At 40.2% G+C, this 20,862-nt stretch overlaps 1 protein-coding gene across 1 annotated transcript; it reads right to left on the bottom strand.

The window, feature by feature from the left end:
• Positions 1–872: 872 nt before the first annotated feature.
• Positions 873–16,358, bottom strand: rab6bb (RAB6B, member RAS oncogene family b). The gene is made up of 8 exons (XM_053507805.1): positions 16,100–16,358; positions 11,365–11,423; positions 11,223–11,276; positions 9,973–10,078; positions 8,552–8,663; positions 7,632–7,725; positions 4,827–4,893; positions 873–4,524 (listed from the first exon to the last, which is right to left on the bottom strand). Exons 1-8 carry the CDS (start codon positions 16,167–16,169, stop codon positions 4,460–4,462), a joined length of 627 nt encoding a protein of 208 aa, XP_053363780.1. The 5' UTR covers positions 16,170–16,358; the 3' UTR covers positions 873–4,459.
• Positions 16,359–20,862: the final 4,504 nt, after the last annotated feature.

Here is a 20,862-nt window from a genome sequence, read left to right as displayed (position 1 = left end):
ACCGCTGGTGGGCTAAGAGTGGCCATTTATACAATAATTTAAAATAAAAAAAGCTGGCAATATTGTAATTAAGTTTTAGTTCATCAATAAGTATTTTTGTTTTTTAAAGAGGGCCTCTGCATTCTTAGATTTGGAGACCTTGCTCAAAGCCACTTCTACATGTTTGGATCATTAATGGAGTTCCTGGGAGGCCAGCGTTTCAGCCAGATGTCCAATCATAACTCTGGTGTGCTAAGAAAACTTTTTACCTTGATGGTATCCAAGCACTGGGGACAAGTGCATTAGTGTACAGTAGCAGGTAATTATATAGAGAAATAAACAACTGTGTTGTTATTCTGTAGAATAAAAAGTTCTGCTTTGACTTGAACACCCCTCATATAATAGTTGAAAGAAAAAAAAATACAAATAATAACGATACAATTTAAAACTGCACAAATATTTACACACCCTCTGGTCTTGTTACCAGGACAGGAAACTGCTAAAGAAGTTATTTTGGTTACACCCTCAATATTTTAGCTTTCTAAAAAACAATATCCCTTCATAGTGTTTGACTGATGGTAACCTAGGAAACAGTGTAAGGATCTAATGACCGAAGAACCTTTGTACGTCGCTCTGAAAAAGAGCGTTTGCCAAATGCCTAAATGTAAATACCACCATTAGAATGTTTTTATTTGTTTTGTTGCCTCCTAGTGGAATAATAAAGAAATGGCCGGCTGGATTAGGACCCGACCTTGACACCTCTGATAAACATTGCACATCTACCACCATCAAACACAAACATAGGAAAGAAATAATAAATAAAGAGTTTTTACTATGCATATGTACTGGCACTTGTTAATGCACAGGAATGAAATGAAACCAGCGAGTCAGTATCAGTGTGTGATTTTAACACAGAGTTTATTAATCTTTTCAGACAGATGTCATGCTTATTAATGGCTTTACAGAATGAACTGTAGTGTTCAGCTCGACCCCACACCGTCAGGTCCGATAACGGCCCTGCACTGACTGTACATTAACAACAAAAAAAAAAACTAAACACTTTAACCTGGAAACCTGCCTCTTCATCTTGTTGGTGTGTCTTGAAAACACACCTCACAAATAGATCAATCAGTTACGCTTCAGAAATGACGAGCGATCCTTGTGTGTCTGGCGCTGTGTTCAGATGGAAGCCTACTGTGTTTCCAAACTCCCTCTTGTGGTAATCGTAATTAATGCATCCTTCTTTGTTTAAAAGGTGATGCGAAGTGAAATACGGTGTAGTTTCTTCATTCCTAAGTATTTTCTTAGGAATTTATCAACACATCTGAGAGAAATGTTGGGCTTCCTGATAATCTGGAGTCGTTTCCATCATTGTATCATATTTATAAACAACCTAATGACTACATAGTGGCTAGGAAAATCGTTAACATCGGCCGTAGCTAGTTCACACCTAGAGTATCAGGCTTCCATTTGAACACGACACACACGTAGGTTGGCGTACACTTGCATTTTGGTGTTAGATTAAAAGAAGGCACACTAGTGTCACAAGAAAAAGTGAAATGTAAAAGTTCAATGCTTCAGGTTAAATATGGACACATTAAGACATGACAGATGATCCTTTACATAAAAAGGTTAATCTAAACTCTATTTACTTTAACAGCTTTCCTTTAATTGTCCGCTGCGCTCATAAATACAATATTACAGATTTCCTAATAATTCCTGATGACCATTGTACCGGCGGCCATTTCGAAAATGCAAATATCTTATCTATTATCAGCCTGACTAAACAACCCAATATAATATACTGTAGTTGAAATTAAATACTAAATGTTTTTTTATATATATTTATATACACACAGTGGTGTCAGTGCATTTAGGTCAACTTAAGACAACAGTGTAAATACATGTAAAACATTAAAGATACTATTACTAGTGTGGTAAGTAAATAAACATTTCACATTCCTTTAACGTATCGGTGCAACAACCTGAATATTACAGCGTGGACGTGACCCACGGCGATATTTCTTACATTCTCTGTGATCCTAAGAGCCCTAACATTCATCTGACTAACAGTGATCGTCTTGATTATTCTCCAGTGTGCTCAACATGGTGCTAATCATTACATTTTGTTTAACTTTGTGACACTGAAACAAAGTGCAACATAAGTAAAAGATCACTGGTGCAAATACAACAATAAAGAAAGTAAAAAAAAAAAAAATAGTACAAAAAACTTTCAAATCCTTCAACCCAGGCACACCGTAGCTCATGCTAACCTGAGGTAAATGTTGCTGTATGATAAAGTTAGCCATGTTTTTGTCTTCATTTGACTAGCTTCTTTTTCTTTGTAAATAAAAGAAAACGGGTACAAAATTGAAATCTGACACCTTTTCACATTTTATATATTTAAGCTAGATGACGATCTTAGCAAAAACTTAGCTAGCTTAAACGTTCTCAAAATCTTTTAGCCAACTGACACTGACAACTAAGCTAGCTAAAATGTTCACAGAATCTTTTAGCCAACTGGAACTGTCTCCTGATGTGTGACTGTCCTTAATGTTTAATCAACATGCTATTTTTTTCAAACTAGCTGTTTGATAGCATCTAAATGTTTGCTATCTTTGTTAATCAGAGCTTTCTCTAGATGAATGTTTACATAAAATACTAACTTACTTTTTCTTTAACTTACTTCTCCCTTTTCCAGATTTAAACATAAAAATGTTTAGCAGAAATAAAAGTATAAAAAGCTCACTTTTCAGCAACTGTTTTTGTTGTGTGTACGAGTCGCTAATAACAAGTCACCCTTGATATGTGAATTGGTATTAGGACTTAGCCTAGGTATTAGCAGCTTGAAGTTCACAATGCATAACTAGCTCACTAGCTACAATTACCACAGGACTTTATTGCTAGCTAACTTGACTAAATAGACATTAGATATTAAATGACTGTCTTCCCAAAATCCTAACTTTTTGTTTTTGCTAAATTTAATTGGTAAATAAAGTAAATCAGCTAAAGAGAAAGCGAACTAAAAATACTTGAACACCATTAGTATTTTAGTTAATTTTGTTCAGTCAGTCCTAGCAGCTCTTACCATCTTCACCATCCATGATGTATTTCATTGCTAACATATATAGCGCTCTAAAGTTATAGGACATTACTGCTAGATGGCTAATGTACCCAAATACAAAAAGTTAAGCTAATGAATGTTTTTACTCAATGAACAAATTTGATATCTTAAGAAAACTCACTAATCAACTCATCGTTACAAACAAAGAAAGACATGCAAGTATGTAGGATGTTGCTACCTACCCACCTACCTTAGCTAGACGACTTCTGACAAAAGTCAAGATAAACATGCATGTTAGGTGTAACTAAAACTGAACTACCGCCATCCTACTGCAGGCGACTAGGGGACGCCCAGTGAAAGTCTAAATGGCCAAAAAAAATTACAATAAATTCTTGCAGCACCCCCTGGTGGCCAGGAGTCTTTGATATGCCAGTTGTCTGTACCAAATCCTTAACATTTGGCTTTTCCTCTACTGTTTGCGAATCAAATTTCGACACACTATTTAGTTAAAATAAACAGAACCGTAGCTCTGAGTCTCTTTATTTAATCCTAATTGCAGACTGATTTTTCCTTAATTATCGGGTGGGTTTAAGAGTATTTAATTGTTCTCTTTGTCTACATTCTTTGATATTGGAGCTGAAATGGAAGAAAACATAAATGGTGTCGAAGAGAACCAAACGGAGTGAAGCCCTTATTAAATCGAAAAAGGAATTTTACATACACACGCACACATACAAACACACATATCAAGTCTAATGATGGGTGTTCATATTAATCATGATAATAGAAATACTATTTACAATACAGTACAGCGTGGCAGACCTCAGCGTGGACACTCAGCGCGAATAAAATGCATCGGACTTTTCGAACAGCGCTACTTTAATTTACAGAAGCAGACAAAACATGCAAAAGAGAATTTCATTATTGGTTGAAATAAATCATCCAATCAGTGCAAGATGATTCCTTATCGCATTTTTAAGATTAAAGCGGCCAGCTGAGGTCTTTTAAGTAACTTCTAACGATGTGCAGGGAATCAGATGATGTGACTGACTTAAGAACTCAGCCTACATGCATTGTGAGAGTAAAGACGTGACCCTAAGCACTGCTGTCAACTTCCTGTCCTGGATCTTATTTCATGTGAACTACTGAACCTTTTAAACGCGTCATTAAACAATATAATCGCATCACTTTTGTCCTTTATCACTCTAACAGCTCTGGCTTGTAGTTATTATTTACGTTATGTTGGTACTGAATTGATGGGTTGATGTGATTTTTTTTTTTTTTGATAGAGAGAGAGAGAGCTTTGATCACTTTCAGTTCAGTCAGACGTAGCCTGTGTCCAGTTGGGATGCTGAGCCACAGGAAGCAACAGAACGAGCAGTTGTGTGAGTGGAGGTTTCCATGAGGGGCGCTGTACTAACATGAGCAGCTGCTCTCGCTGACAGGAGGCTCCTGAGCTTTATCCAGCTTGATGTCGATCACTGAGAGGTTCAGTGTTAAAGGAAATGTACGATCAGCTTTCCTAAACACAAACCAGCTGCTAGCGTGGTGTAGCTAGCTTTACAAGAGAACATCTGTATAAATATGTATACAAATATGAAAAATATCATCCAGATGTGTAGCTTATGTACTGTACAATATAATTTATAATTTACAGCTGTTATAATGCAAAACAAAGGAGATGACTGACAGGCACAGTGGCCACACCCCTTTTTTCATATATACTGTTTAAGGATAATGATGATAATTTTTTTTTTAAAGAAGGTTCTGTGTAAAAGGATACTGCCCTCCTTGTTTGTTTCATCCAGATTCTCCATTCCGGGTAGAGCAGCAGCTACTCGCCGAAACAACTGCGGCAGGAGAGAGAGAGAAAGAGAGAGAGACAGAGAGAAAGAAAGTCATACAGACAGACAATGAGAAAAAGAGACACAGAGAGAGAGAGACAAAGAAAAAAAGAAACATTAACAAAACTATAAATTAATTTACCCAAGTGTCTTAATACTATACTCTAAGCTAAGTTATTTTTTTAAAGAAGTGTAAAAAGAAGAGTGTGTGCAAAGCAGTGTATGAAGGGGAGTGCATGAAGTCAAGTGTTTAAATACAAGTGTATAAGGAGGCGTGTATGAAGAGGTGTGTATAAGGAGGCGTGTATGAAGAGGTGTGTATGAGGAGGAGTGTATGAAGAGGTGTGTATGAGGAGGAGTGTATGAGGAGGAGTGTATGAAGAGGTGTGTATAAGGAGGAGTGTATGAGGAGGCGTGTATGAAGAGGTGTGTATGAGGAGGAGTGTATGAGGAGGAGTGTATGAGGAGGAGTGTATGAGGAGGAGTGTATGAGGAGGAGTGTATGAAGAGGCGTGTATAAGGAGGAGTGTATGAGGAGGAGTGTATGAGGAGGAGTGTATGAGGAGGAGTGTATGAAGAGGCGTGTATGAGGAGGCGTGTATGAAGAGGTGTGTATGAGGAGGCGTGTATGAAGAGGCGTGTATGAGGAGGAGTGTATGAGGAGGAGTGTATGAGGAGGAGTGTATGAAGAGGTGTGTATAAGGAGGAGTGTATGAGGAGGAGTGTATGAGGAGGAGTGTATGAAGAGGTGTGTATGAGGAGGAGTGTATGAGGAGGAGTGTATGAGGAGGAGTGTATGAAGAGGTGTGTATAAGGAGGAGTGTATGAGGAGGAGTGTATGAGGAGGAGTGTATGAGGAGGAGTGTATGAGGAGGAGTGTATGAAGAGGCGTGTATGAGGAGGCGTGTATGAAGAGGTGTGTATGAGGAGGCGTGTATGAAGAGGCGTGTATGAGGAGGAGTGTATGAGGAGGAGTGTATGAAGAGGTGTGTATAAGGAGGAGTGTATGAGGAGGAGTGTATGAGGAGGAGTGTATGAGGAGGAGTGTATGAAGAGGTGTGTATGAGGAGGAGTGTATGAGGAGGCGTGTATGAGGAGGAGTGTATGAAGAGGTGTGTATGAGAAGGAGTGTATGAGGAGGAGTGTATGAGGAGGCGTGTATGAAGAGGCGTGTATGAGGAGGCGTGTATGAAGAGGTGTGTATGAGGAGGAGTGTATGAAGAGGTGTGTATGAGGAGGAGTGTATGAGGAGGAGTGTATGAGGAGGAGTGTATGAAGAGGTGTGTATGAGGAGGCGTGTATGAGGAGGCGTGTATGAAGAGGCGTGTATGAGGAGGCGTGTATGAGGAGGTGTGTATGAGGAGGAGTGTATGAAGAGGTGTGTATGAGGAGGAGTGTATGAGGAGGAGTGTATGAGAAGGAGTGTATGAGGAGGAGTGTATGAAGAGGAGTGTATGAGGAGGAGTGTATGAGGGTATGAGGAGGAGTGTATGAGGAGGCGTGTATGAGGAGGAGTGTATGAAGAGGTGTGTATGAGGAGGAGTGTATGAGGAGGAGTGTATGAGGAGGCGTGTATGAAGAGGTGTGTATGAGGAGGTGTGTATGAAGAGGTGTGTATGAGGAGGAGTGTATGAAGAGGTGTGTATGAGGAGGAGTGTATGAGGAGGAGTGTATGAGGAGGAGTGTATGAGGAGGAGTGTATGAAGAGGTGTGTATAAGGAGGAGTGTATGAGGAGGAGTGTATGAGGAGGAGTGTATGAGGAGGAGTGTATGAGGAGGAGTGTATGAAGAGGCGTGTATGAGGAGGCGTGTATGAAGAGGTGTGTATGAGGAGGCGTGTATGAAGAGGCGTGTATGAGGAGGAGTGTATGAGGAGGAGTGTATGAAGAGGTGTGTATAAGGAGGAGTGTATGAGGAGGAGTGTATGAGGAGGAGTGTATGAGGAGGAGTGTATGAAGAGGTGTGTATGAGGAGGAGTGTATGAGGAGGCGTGTATGAGGAGGAGTGTATGATGAGGTGTGTATGAGTAGGAGTGTATGAGGAGGAGTGTATGAGGAGGCGTGTATGAAGAGGCGTGTATGAGGAGGCGTGTATGAAGAGGTGTGTATGAGGAGGAGTGTATGAAGAGGTGTGTATGAGGAGGAGTGTATGAGGAGGAGTGTATGAGGAGGAGTGTATGAAGAGGTGTGTATGAGGAGGCGTGTATGAGGAGGCGTGTATGAAGAGGCGTGTATGAGGAGGCGTGTATGAGGAGGTGTGTATGAGGAGGAGTGTATGAAGAGGTGTGTATGAGGAGGAGTGTATGAGGAGGAGTGTATGAGAAGGAGTGTATGAGGAGGAGTGTATGAAGAGGAGTGTATGAGGAGGAGTGTATGAGGGTATGAGGAGGAGTGTATGAGGAGGCGTGTATGAGGAGGAGTGTATGAAGAGGTGTGTATGAGGAGGAGTGTATGAGGAGGAGTGTATGAGGAGGCGTGTATGAAGAGGTGTGTATGAGGAGGTGTGTATGAAGAGGTGTGTATGAGGAGGAGTGTATGAAGAGGTGTGTATGAGGAGGAGTGTATGAGGAGGAGTGTATGAGGAGGAGTGTATGAAGAGGTGTGTATGAGGAGGCGTGTATGAGGAGGCGTGTATGAAGAGGTGTGTATGAAGAGGCGTGTATGAAGAGGTGTGTATGAGGAGGAGTGTATGAGGAGGAGTGTATGAGAAGGAGTGTATGAGAAGGAGTGTATGAGCAGTCTCACCTGTTTGACATTGCTGCCGGTTTTAGCGCTCGTCTCAATGAACATGACGTTCAGCTCTTTAGCTCTCTGCTCTCCTTCCTCGATAGTGATCTGCCTAAAAGATGTGCATATAAACACCATCAGGAGACCCAGAACACACCCAAATACCTGTACCTGCACCCGTTTTCTGGTGTAGGACTGTGTGGGGCCTGGAGCCTACACCATTGGGGTACACCCTGGACAGGGTGCCAACCTTTCACAGGGCACAAACACACTCACACGCCCAGTCTACGGGCAATCTTGTAACGCCAATCAACCTAGAGAGCGTGTCTTTGGACTGTGGGAGGAAACCGGAGTACACTGAGGAAACCCACCATGCATGAGGCAAACTTACAAACTACACACACAGACGTATGGACCCCCAGCCCTACAGATGTGTTGCAACAGGGCTGACCGCTAAACCACTGTGCTTCTGCTACTGAGTCCTGCTCTCTGATTGGTTAGAAGGTGTTTTTAATTAACATTTATGGAAGGAGTCTCCAGTGTCAGCACATTGTAAAGAGTTTTCGGATATTTTCAGGACAAAAGTTGTGGCTTTTCAGTAATGAGACAAGCTACATTTTGTCTTTTTAATAAATAAAATAATAAAATAAAAAGAGCCTGGTGAGGAAATAAGTGTTTACAGCTGCTATAATGTAAGGGAGAACTTAGAGATGTAAGGGAGGTTGGAAGAACATTAAATATAATTATAACTGGAAGTTTTATAAATAAATAGGGAAAATTGCAACCATTGCAAGTTACTGAAGGAAGAATATACACTACAGGACATGAAAAATATGAAACTTTTTCAAATCAATACATTTGCATTGACTTCGCCCACATATTTGTTAGAAACATCCTACATCACATGTTCATGATCTTCATAAATCTGAGAGCTGTACCTCTTCTCCTCCAAGTCTGTCTTGTTGCCGACCAGCATGATGATGACATCACTTCCTCTCTCCGTCCTGACATCATCGATCCATTTGGAGGTCAGCTGAAAGGAATTCACATCTGGAAACAGACACATCTGTGTCATGCGAATGCTCAGACAAGAGTCTGGTGAAAATTTTATCATTTGTAATCTGAGACAATGATAAAGAACGAGGACCATCAAAGTCAAAGTGGGACTTTTGATTGGACAGAATAACAGAACACAGTCCTGAGAGTAAAAACTTCCTTTTTTTCTATATATAATCCCCTTATTCTAAGCACTTATGCCAGTTTTTCACTAGTGCTTGGACACCATCAAGGTAGAACTCCCAGCTGGGTTCCTGTAACGTGCAAGTGGTGTTGGCGAATGATCAGACGTTCGACTTGCGGCATGTTCACGATGTTCAGGACTACAGTGGGCTCCGAGCCACCTCGGCCATTTACGGATGTATGGACTTCTTTAAAACGTTTGCTTTTCAGTGTTTTACTGAAGCTTAGAGTCTCATCACCGTACTATGCTTGAAGTCTGTACTGTAAATGTCAATTACTACTGATGACGTTTACATAGTACATCGCGACTTACTATAGCCCCTTTCATACATACATACAGGTAGGTGTTTGACGAGAAATCTTGAAACCTCTGTGACCTAGAACAGCTGGGTGTATGGATATGAGGAAATCTTCGATGAGGACAAGATGTTCTCTGCAAGAGTAAGTGTACAAAGGGAACAAGGAAAGTCCGACAATCTGTGAGAATGAAGAGCGCTCATATGGGAACGAGGAGAACTGAGAAGTGCTCAATGAGAGGCACGCGAATACAACGAGAGCTTAGCAAGAGTGTTATGACCAAGGCATGAGAGAAGAAAGCTAGTGAGAGGGTGTTTAAAGAGATACACAGAGAATTTTGTTTTTATTTTAGGAGAAACAGGACTAGAAGGAAAGTATTTGATAAGTTCCTTAAGGGTGATGGAACCAAAAGGAAGATGAGGAAGTTCAAAACCAGAAGGTAGCGGTCATGCAACCTAGTGGATCCTAACCGCCAGGAAACAGCGTTTTTATTCATTTTAGTAGTTTCCTGCATCCACAAGATGGGGGAGAACCAGGAGAGCCCCGTGACATTGAGCAGTGTCCAGGAGTGAGTGTACTAGTGCATAAGAAACACTATATTACAAATGTTTTGGTTTCTGAACAGTCTACGAAAAGACTGTATCTTTAATATCATCTCGACCTGTTAATCTTAATTATTGTTTTTCAGTCTTTTTTTGCGATACAATTTTATATCTCTTAAATTTTTGGAGATGATGCGAGGTTCTGCACTTTATTTTCACAAAGTTAGTCTGGTCTAGAAAAGAGAAAAGAGTGTGTGCATATCTGCTTGTGTGTGTCTTACTTGTGATGTCGTACACCACCACAGCCACAGTAGAGTCTCGTATGTAGCTGGGGATGAGGCTCCTGAAGCGCTCCTGTCCCGCCGTGTCCCACAGCTGTAACCTCACCTGCGGCACAGAATAACATTTATACCAGTCTTTCTTAAACCAGGACTTCCTGGAGCTCCACTTCCACTTCCACAGGGATTCCTCACCTCTATGTAGGTAAAGCTCTAGTGATATTCAATTTTATAATTTCACTAGCTAGGGCAACAGCTAATGTGTGCTAGTAATCACTGCTGCAGCCGGGTCATGTGACAGCGATATAGGTATTAAAAGTAAATCCAGCGATCATATTTACTAGCAAAAATGAAACATGGTAATGATTAATCATTGTTTGGTTCATTTGGTTCAGATTGAAATTTAGATTTAACCAAGAAAGATTTATTAACCAGGTAACATTTGTTTGGCATAATAATACTCCATAGTTCACAGATCTACTAACACCACAAGAGGGCGCACTTGCATGTTAGCTGATGTGTAATATAGTTTGTACTTTTTTTAATACAATTAATGACGTAGCGGTTTTTAACAGCCTCGGTGTTGAATGAGGACAGAGCGAGACGACAGCAGCGTGCGTTCGACAGCTTAGCGGTATAACGGATCTCAAAACTCCCAGGCTATTTTTCCATTCGTTTTTGATGAAAGGAAAAAGTATACAATGTTCTGGGAGGAAAAAATACCTTATTTATTTGATCAATTTATCTTGTCTGGCTGTGCAGGCCTGAGCGAGCAGTGTTTCCAGATTGGGCAGTTTTGCAGTAACCGGGCTACATTTATTTCCTTTGACTTAGACAACGTGTCTTGAGCTGATAATTAAAATGAGGTTAATTTTCGGGTGTGTTCACACATGTAGCTCCCGTCTCCCGGTTCAGACCAAGGCATGGAATAATACAGTAGTTTTGGTTCGTTAGTATAAAGTCCTGGCTTGCTTTGCGCTCCTGCTGGCATAAAGGCGTGTGAATTATATACAGTGGTGTTTAAACCAGATGAAGAGTTTATAAAATGTAACATTATACACTGAGAACAAAACGCGCTCGGCTCCAGATGGCAGATAAAAAGGTTTTCATTTTGCGACTAGCTTTTATCCACACGATCGCCAGTGACCACACATGGGAGCTTAAGCGGGAAAATATAGAATTTGTGTAGATACAAAAAACATTGTTCACTCAGTAATGAAGGTCAGATATTAGGGCCCATGAAGGACTCTTACCGTTCGATCTTCCAGGTACATGGTTTTTGATAAGAAGTCGATCCCAATGGTGGCCTACAGACAGAAGAACAGCAGGTCGGTGACGTCGGAGACAACAGACATCAGGACACAGAGTGGATTATTATTTATTTAAATACAGTACCTGGTAAGTGCTGTCGAAGCTGTCATACATGAACCGTGTGATCAGGGACGTTTTTCCAACTGAAACATAAAACCAGAGAAGAAAACATCACTGATGCAACATACGCAAAAGAACTCAAATTGAGAGTGAGAGTGTGTGAATAGTTTAGTGTGCCACCTGCAGGATTACTAAAGAACTGCAATGTTTTACCACCTCAAATGCAAACAAATATAAATTAAGGAATCATTTTTCTTGTTACTCTTCATCAGTTCCAGGAAAAACATTTTGCCGACATCCTGTACTCGTGTTGTGTTTTTCCATACTGAACAGTATAAGCCCCACCCACTGAGGGGCGTGTCTCGGCCTACAGTAGTAACATGTTGGCCCCAAACATGGGTCGTCTGTGTGTGTATTTGGCTGTGTGTCTTCCTGGACACTATTATTGATTTCCGAACATCGCCTAATGGAGAAGAAATTTTTTTCCTTTTTTCCTTTTAGCTCATCTAAGCTACTTCGCTAAGGTTCTGTCAGGTTTTCTTAGACTTTGTGGGTGGGTAATTTTATCTACATTATCAGGAGAAATGTATTTGTCGAAGTCTGTTAACTATTAAATTCAGGTCTTTCAATCAATCGAGGCCCTTACCCCCAGTGAAGGGGAATCCTAATGCTTCAGCATACCAAGACATCTTGGACAATGCTATGCTTCTAACAGTTTGGTGAAGGTCCTTTTTTATTCCAACATGACTGAGCCCCAGTGCACAAAACAAGGACTATAAAGACATGGTTTGATGAGAATGATGAAGAACTCGACCGGCCCCAACACAGAGCCCTGACCTCAACCCTATCGAGCACCTTTGGGAGGAACTGGAACAAAAATTGCGAGCCAGGCCTTCACGACCAAAGATCAGTGCCTGACCTCATAAATGCTCTACAGAATGGACACGAATTCCCACAGAAACGCTCCAACATCTTGTGGACGGCTTTCCAAGGGGAGTGTAGGCTGCAAAAGTGGAAACGACTCCATATGGTATAAGTGTGTGTTTTTGGACACAATGTCAGTGCAGTAATACTTTTCTCCATATAGTGTATTTTTTGTGAAAATTTGTAAAATTCAAAACCAAAAGGCCAAAAGTTTGTGCACCCTTGTCTAACACACCCATACTGTATGTCATTGTTGAACGGGACATTCCAGATGTGCTGTTATAACGCGCTCCACTCTTCTCTTCAGTCAAAGAGATAATTTTGATTTGTGTTCAATGTCACATGTTCTTAAAAAGCATTAGTGAGCTCATGCGCTGATGTCGGGATGTCGAGGAGGCTCCAGTTCATCCCAAAGCTAATGGTTCAGTGGGGTTGCGTTCAGTCAGGGCTCTAAAAGCTCTTCAACTCCAACACACTCTGATATTTTTTATTGAGTTTTCATAGAGCTTTTTGAATCTCCTTGTGCTGCATGGCTGACCCTGTAGTCTGACCTCGGCTTCCTAGATATCTGAGATATGTGAAGAAATTACTGTCACTGTTCTGAACTGCACGGCACGATGGTGTAGTGGTTAGCACTGTCGCCTTGCACCTCCAGAGTCCGGGCTCGATTCCCGTCTCTGCATGTGCATGGAGTTTGCATGTTCTCTCCATGCTTGGTGGGTTTCCTCCCACATTCCAAAGACATGTAGGTAAGTTTAATTGACGTTCCCAAATTGCCCATAGTGTGTGTGTGTGTGTGCCCTGCGATGGATTGGCACCCTGTCCATGGTGTACCCCGTCTCGTGCCCTAAGTCTTCTGGGATAGGCTCCAGGTGCCCGTGACCCTGAATACAGAATAAAGCGGTATAGAAGATGAGTGAGTAAGTGTTCTGTACAGTATACAGTATATGGCATCAAAGACTATTTCCTGGTAAATGCTTATTAGCCATCAGCGTAACATTGTACACTATTGTCACTCTGTTTGCTGAGAGATGTGTTAAACTGGAATCCTCATAAAAACTCTTTTATTGGTCAGAAAGCAAACACACCAGGGTTCCATTCAGACACGCTAAACACACACTACTACCATAATATCACACACTGCAACAGAAGATGATCGTTATTAAAATGATCTGTCCGTACCGGGGATCACGCGCTGCTGTGGCTAAAACTATGAGCTGATTATTTTAGGAATTCTTTAGGATTCTCACATGACACAACATTCCTAAATGAAACTCAGACACACACTCACACACACACACACACACACACACACAGGGAGTGTTCACGCCGCACAGGTTGGTCCTGTTCCTCAAACCAAAAAAACAAAGAACAGGACTAACAAGAGACACGATACACACTCAAGGACCGTCTTTGATAAACTTCAATGGAGAAAATGATTGTTTAACTAAGGACACTATTATAGATCAAAGGGTGGTTAAGGGGTGGGGTCAAAAAAGTGGGCAGGGCTTGATTATAACATTGATAAATTGACATTAAATTATTCAGTTAGTCGAAGTACATTTCAGTTAGGTTTCTATGTCAATAGTTAGTGTCGATAGGTGAGCCTGTGGACAGCAGGGGGGGCGGAGAACCAGCGGGCACCTCTTGATACGATATTATTATGATACCTCGGTGCTGAGTCGATTAAAATTAAGATCCTGTATCATGATTTTATAAATATCCCGATTCAATATTACACTTTCCAATTAGAATCATTTAAAAATCACAACTTAACTTCAAATACGAGAGTTTAACATTGTTACTGAGCAGTATGTATCTCTGTCATCCGCCAGAATTATTATTTCTAATCAAACTTAGCATATAATTCACTCCTATCATACAGAATGAAAACATGTAAATAGTTTAAAGAGTGCCACTTGCAGGATTATAAACAAAGTGAGCGCGCGGGTTGAGCGGCTGCAAGCACGCGGTCATGTGCAGACGTTAGAGAATATCGCTTTTTAAACCAGTCATATGTAACTGTACGGCAACACGGCGACTTAGTGGTTAGCACTGTCTGTCGCCTTGCACCTTCAGGGTCTGGGTTCGATTCCCACCTTGGGATCTGTTTGCAGGTTCTCCCTGTGTTTGGTGGGTTTCCTCGGAGTATGATTGTGTGAATGTTGACCGGAGGTCCTACCACAGCTGTGAAAAATGGGGAATAAATACAATGGTAATCACCACCGGCCTCCACGGTCCCTAGTTGGATGGATGAGATACAGTATAACTGTACCTGTATATGCACACGGAAGTATCTGTTTTCATGCTCCTAGTGGATTGTGAAGGTACTGCAGGTGGGCCGGAAAGGTCATTTAAAAGAAATCAATATCATATAATATAATGTTTTGATTGGAATTGAGTTTTAAAAAACCCATAAAATACATAGGATTATTTTTTTTAAGAAAATAGTAATCATATAAGAAACCCATCAAATCTTGTTCTTCATTTATTGCAGTGTTGTGTAATGAGCTGTGATTTGGGTGGATCATGTCATTATTACTATTAATAATAAAAGTATGTTATTAGTCATCATCATCATCATCATACTTTTTTTTTTAAATCAGCTTAATTGGGTAATACAATTTGATAAAAGCAATACTACAACACCATAGTGCGTGAGCCTACAGTCTGTTCCTTATATGAATATCTGATATTATTCTTTTTATTTCAGACCCAAGAGGGTGATACTACAATAACAATAGAAAATGAAACCGAACCCGACCTAACACACTCGACTTTTCTCTGGACACTAAGAGCAGTCTATCAGAACAATGGCTGCACTAAAGGAGGAAGTCATCCCTGCGTAAGAACATCATCAGCTCTGACAACTGACATTAAGGGACGTTTAATTGGTATCGGATTAATATCCGGCGTTTACACGAGTGCTGCGAAATCAGTGTGAGCGTCTGCTGTGACTCATATCTTACAGAATCTCAGGACTTCTGTACGTGTGGTGTTACATTTCTGTTAATTACATGGATTACATCGTGTCGTATAGATGAATAGATTAACATCTTGTTTAGATTAAGAATTTTGCTGCTTGATATGTACAACATAACAAATAAAAAAACTGATTTAATAGCTTTTTCTTGTCTGGTTTCCAACTGTGACAGCTTAAACCTGATTTTATATATATTTTTATATATATTATGTATAGAGGGTGAGGTGAGGGTTGCCAGGTTGCTGAATGCTACCCTACCAGTCTGGGTGTGTCTCTCTCTCTCTCTCTCTCTCTCTTTCTCTCCTTTTCTCTCTCTCTCTCTCTCTCTCTCTCTGCTCTTCTGTCCTTTTTTACAACATCATTCTGCATTGTATTTTAACCCTAGGTTTATATTATTATTATTATTATTATTATAAGCATTTTGCAAGGTGTGTGTGTGTGTGTGTGTGTGTGTGTGTGTGTGTGATTTATTCTCATGGTTACACTGCGCCAGAATCAACACCAACATCAATATCAGCACCTTTAATATCACCATTAGAGAAATATTTATTATTGTTGTTATTATTAGCATTGTTATTGTTGTTGTTGTTTTTGTTGTTATATGACGTGATGTCACTGTAGAGGAAATGTAAATTGATAAAGAAATAGAGGATTCAAATAAATGTATAAATATTGATAATGATCAGGTGTGTTGATATTATTATTATTATTATTATTATTATAGGACATCATGACAGGTGTGTGTGTGTGTGTGTGTGTGTTGAGACGTATGAAGCTGAATCCGACTGTGACGCGCATGTAATTCGTGTGTGTGTGTGTGTGTGTGTGTGTGTGTGTGTGATCATTACTCACCGCTCTGTTCTCCTAAAAACACAAGTTTAAATTTCCGTAACGGATTCCCGAAGTCGTTCGCTACAGACATGTCGGCTCTCCGTGTTTACACTCCTGTGCTGTGATGATAATAATCGCGTCCCCGCAGATGGACACACTCACACACACTCACTAACACACTCATACACACTCACACATACACATACACACACACACACAGGACACGCGCACGGAGAGGATGAAGCCCGGACGCGCTGGATGTTGCAGCACTGCTCGGAGATGTCAGTCCTGCGTCCCCACTGCGCATGCGCCACTTCCGCCTCACGCCCTCCTACGGTCTGACGTCACTCCCGCCCGCCATTGTTGTAGCTGTGGCGTTAGCGTGTTAGCACGTTAGCGTTAGCAGCATTCCTGTCATTCCTGTCCAAATTCCATGAACGCTCATGTCTTTCTAAAAATAAACTGTTTAAACCAATGTATCACGTTTACTCAGGTCACCTGACACGAGTTTATTTTACTGAAAGTGAATTGAATTGTTTTTTTTTATCAACATACATGATTTTACTATATGACCAGAAAAACACTGATACCATTAAATCTGATTACACTTGTTTTTATATAAAGTATATAACATAGTGGTCCTTCTGCAAATGTCGCCTTTTTGGCATACAATTGACCGAACGAGCCAAAGCGAGCGCTGGCTACGTTAACCGTACAGTAGCCTACTGTACGTCCCAGCGCCGTACAAAACTTGTTTACCTCAGTGAAAAGCCAAGCAAAGCAATAACGCCTTTATTTTAAAGGTTTTTTGCATTTTGTACAAGATTTAGTGAAGACACAGCACCATGGGTGCCAAAAATTTTAGCAAGGACGTTAGGAAGAAGAAAAGGGAACCGCTTTTTTTTTTTTTTCGTTTCAGTTTTACCGCAGCCGGTCCCAAGAGCAATAATAAATTATGGTTAAGTGAGGCTTTACGTCTATTTATTTCATATTCTACTTCATTTACAAGCCTTTTCTAAATGTTTTGGTTGTTTTCAAATGCAAAAATGTAATTAAAGTGTTGAAAATATTGGTAATATTGGTAATATTCTGGGCGGCAAGTGGTTTAGTTGTTAGCACTGTTGCCTTGCACCATCAGGGTCAAGGTTCGATTCCCAGCCAGGTTTGATTCCCGCCTCTGTGTGCATGGAGTTTGCATGTTCTCCTTGTGCTAAGTGGGTTTCCTCCTGGTAATCCGGTTTCGTTCCACAGTCCAAAAATGTGCAGATTAGACTAATAGCCATCCCTAAATTGCCTACAATATGTGAATGAGTGAGTAAGTGTGTTTATGTGTGTGTATTCATTTGTTTGTGTGTGTGTGTGTGCCCTGTGATGGATTGACACCCCGTCCAGGGTGTACCCCGCCTCGTGCCCAAAGTCTCCTGGGATAGGCTCCAGGAGTAAGCAGTATAGGTGATGAGTGGGTAAGTAAGTGGAAAGATTCTGGGTGGCTGGAACAGATTACCTACAGTAACTACAGTGTCGTGTCAGTATCTCAAAATTAAATATAAATAATATCCACTCTCATTTTATGCTATACAGCCAAAAGTATACGGACACCCAGAAATCACACCCACAAGTGATTCCTAAACTTTGGAGGCACACAATTGTATAAAATGTCTTTCTTTGCTGCAGCATCGCAGTTTCTCTTCACTGGAACTATGTGGTCCAAACCCTTATCCAGCCTGATGACACCCCAGTGAGACCCACAAAGTCATGAAGACGTGGTGTGTAAATGTTGGAGTGAAGGAATTATTGTGTATTGTCCTGACTGAACTCAATCCCACCGCACCATTACTGTTGGAATGAACTACTCAACATCCCAATATCAAGAAAACAAATCCCCACAGCCACGCTCCAACATCTTGTGGAAGGCCTTACTATAAGAGAAGAGATGGGCACACTGGAATGAGGAATGAATCTGGAACAGGTTGTCCAACAAGTCCTCATCAGCCTTTCTTTGTTAATAGGAATGGATAATAAGACATGAAACAACAACACATAAAATCAGGTCATGAAGATAATAAAAGCTGTAATTTACAGTTCCATTTTTGGCTGGAGTTTTGCCATAAATGATAAATCAGCGTCTCTTATGGAATATGTAACATAAGTGTTGATTACCACAATTTAAATATGCTTATGTGGAGCACCATTTAAATAGTGCTGAAGCTATGTGCTAAAAATGGGTTATAATTTTTTTATTGCAGTGGGGCAACAAAAGTATTTATGCAGCCACCAATTGTTCTCTCACTTAAAAAGATGAGAGAGGCCTGTAGTTTTCATCATAGGTATACATCAACTATACTAGACAAAATAAGAAAAAAAAAAATCCAGAAAATCACATTGTAGGATTTTAAAGAATTTATTTGCAAATTATGGTGGAAAATAAGTATTTGGTCAATAACAAAATTTCATCTCAATACTTTGTTGTAGAAAGGGTATATAACAAGGTATTCTATAAGTTTTCAGTAAGTCTTTACAAGGTTTTCACACACTGTTGCTGATTCCTCCATGCAGATCTCCTCTAGAGCAGTGATGTTTTGGAGCTGTTGCTGGGCAACACGGACTTTCAACTCCCTCCAAAGATTTTCTATGGGGTTGAGATCTGGAGACTGGCTAGGACACTCCAGGACCTTGAAATGCTTCTTATGAAGCCACTCCCTCGTTGCCCGGGCTGTGTGTTTGAGATCATCGTCATCCTGAAAGAACCAGCCATGTTTCATCTTTAATGCCCTTGCTGATGGAAGGAGGTTTTCCCTCAAAAACACGATACATGGCCCCATTAGTTCTTTCCTTTACACGGATTAGTTGTCCTGGTGCCTTTGCAGAAAAACAGCCCCAAAGCATAATGTTTCCACCCCCATGCTTCACAGTAGGTATGGTGTTCTTTGGATGCAACTTAGCATTCTTTCTTCTCCAAACACGAAGTTCTATTTTGGTTTCATCTGACCATATGACATTCTCCCAATCCTCTCTGGATCATCCAAACGCTCTCTAGCAAACTTCAGACGGGCCTGGACATGTACTGGCTTAAGCAGGGGGACACGTCTGGCACTGCAGGATTTGAGTCCATGGCGCCGCAGCCTTTGTTACTTTGGTCCCAGCTCTCTTTATTCACTATCATTTTTACCTCACGGGGTGAGATCTTGCATGAAGCCCCAGATCGAGGGAGATTATCAGTGGTCTTGTATGTCTAAGTCAGAAATCTTGCTTGTTTGTAGGTGACGAAATACTTGTTTTACAGAGGAATTTGCCAATTTCTATAATGTGATTTTTTGGATTTTTTTTCTCATTTTGTCTCTTATAGTTGAGGTATACCTATGATGAAAATTACAGGCCTCTCTCATCTTTTTAAGTGGGAGAACTTGCACAATTGGTGGCTGAATAAATACTTTTTTGCTCCACTTTATATTACTGTAAAAATATATGATGGTAACAAATCAGTGAAGCCAGGCCTTTACATTCCAGCAGTAATTAGATTGTGCTTCATAATTCTGGCCACAATGTGGAGCTGCAGTTTCTGATAAGTCTATGAGTATACTGTATTTTTTTTTTTTACTTGTATAATAAACTCCATATATCTAAATGCACAACTGATCCAACCAATAGTGAATTTGTAACAATTTATATATTTTGAAACAAATGTATGTTTATTATTAAAATAAATAATATTAAAATTAAAATTGATATAAAAATTATTACATTAGACAAACTTTTGTGATGTTTCACTCGCATTCTTTTCCAGGAAATCATTTGAACTATTTGTATGATATAAATGAAAATTGTATTTATTTATTACATTTATTTAATATTACTTTGTTATCTCATCTATGTATCTTGTGAGGTTGCAATAACAGGATGTCAGGACAGATGCGTCGACATTAAATGTACTCCAAATGAGACATTCGTGTTTACTGAAACATCACTTTGACTCAGTGTCACTTACTGTTGACCCATTGCACGGTATCATCTATCACTGGTCTTAGACAAACAGGACACAGTGTGATTACAAAGTTAATTAATATTTATCAAAGCCTCCTCTCTCCTTACTCCTTAAATACAATCTGAAATCAAAGCTGACCTTTACCTTGTAAGATCATGTTCTTGGTCAGATTTTGCATAATTGACATATATTAAAACTGATCCAAATATGTTATTTCATTTGGAAATGTGTCACGTTGCATAAAATGCTTTAAATTTTCAGGTTCCTGTCTTTAGGATCTCTAAAGGCTTTAAATACTCAATAAGCCCTTAACAATGGAAGACTTGAAAAAGGCTGTTTTTTAGGTTATGGTTTGAAAACTGTAGTACTTTGCACCAGTATAAAAAAACAACATTTACAGTGCTTATACACTAGGCATGATTGCTTTGAACTGTCCTAAGCTACAATTGTCCCCCACTGGCCAGCATTCATATGTATATTACATGTGGTAATATTGTTCCGTACTCGAGTGCACCTGCAACTCCAATACAGCAGGTGGCAGTATGCACCAAGTTGGTTTGCAATCTGTTAATAAAAACAGATAGAATAAAAGTACAAGGATGTCTGCCTTTGCATTATACCTAAAATTATTGATATTTTGGACACAATGTCGAGAACATCCCTCATGCCTGCTGTCAAACTTTAGCAGCTATTACTGTGGATTTTAAGGATGGAGATTTCAGGGAAGACCAACAACATTAATGTATTCTAATCAGCGGTCCACAGTTAGCTTTTAAATTCAAAGCATGCTTGACTAAACCAT

Source organism: Clarias gariepinus, chromosome 11, assembly GCF_024256425.1.
Source record: "Clarias gariepinus isolate MV-2021 ecotype Netherlands chromosome 11, CGAR_prim_01v2, whole genome shotgun sequence".
In the NCBI taxonomy this organism is placed as follows: Eukaryota; Metazoa; Chordata; class Actinopteri; order Siluriformes; family Clariidae; genus Clarias; species Clarias gariepinus.
The sequence above is the reverse complement of the archived record's forward strand: the minus strand, read 5'-3'. Positions and strand labels throughout refer to the sequence as shown.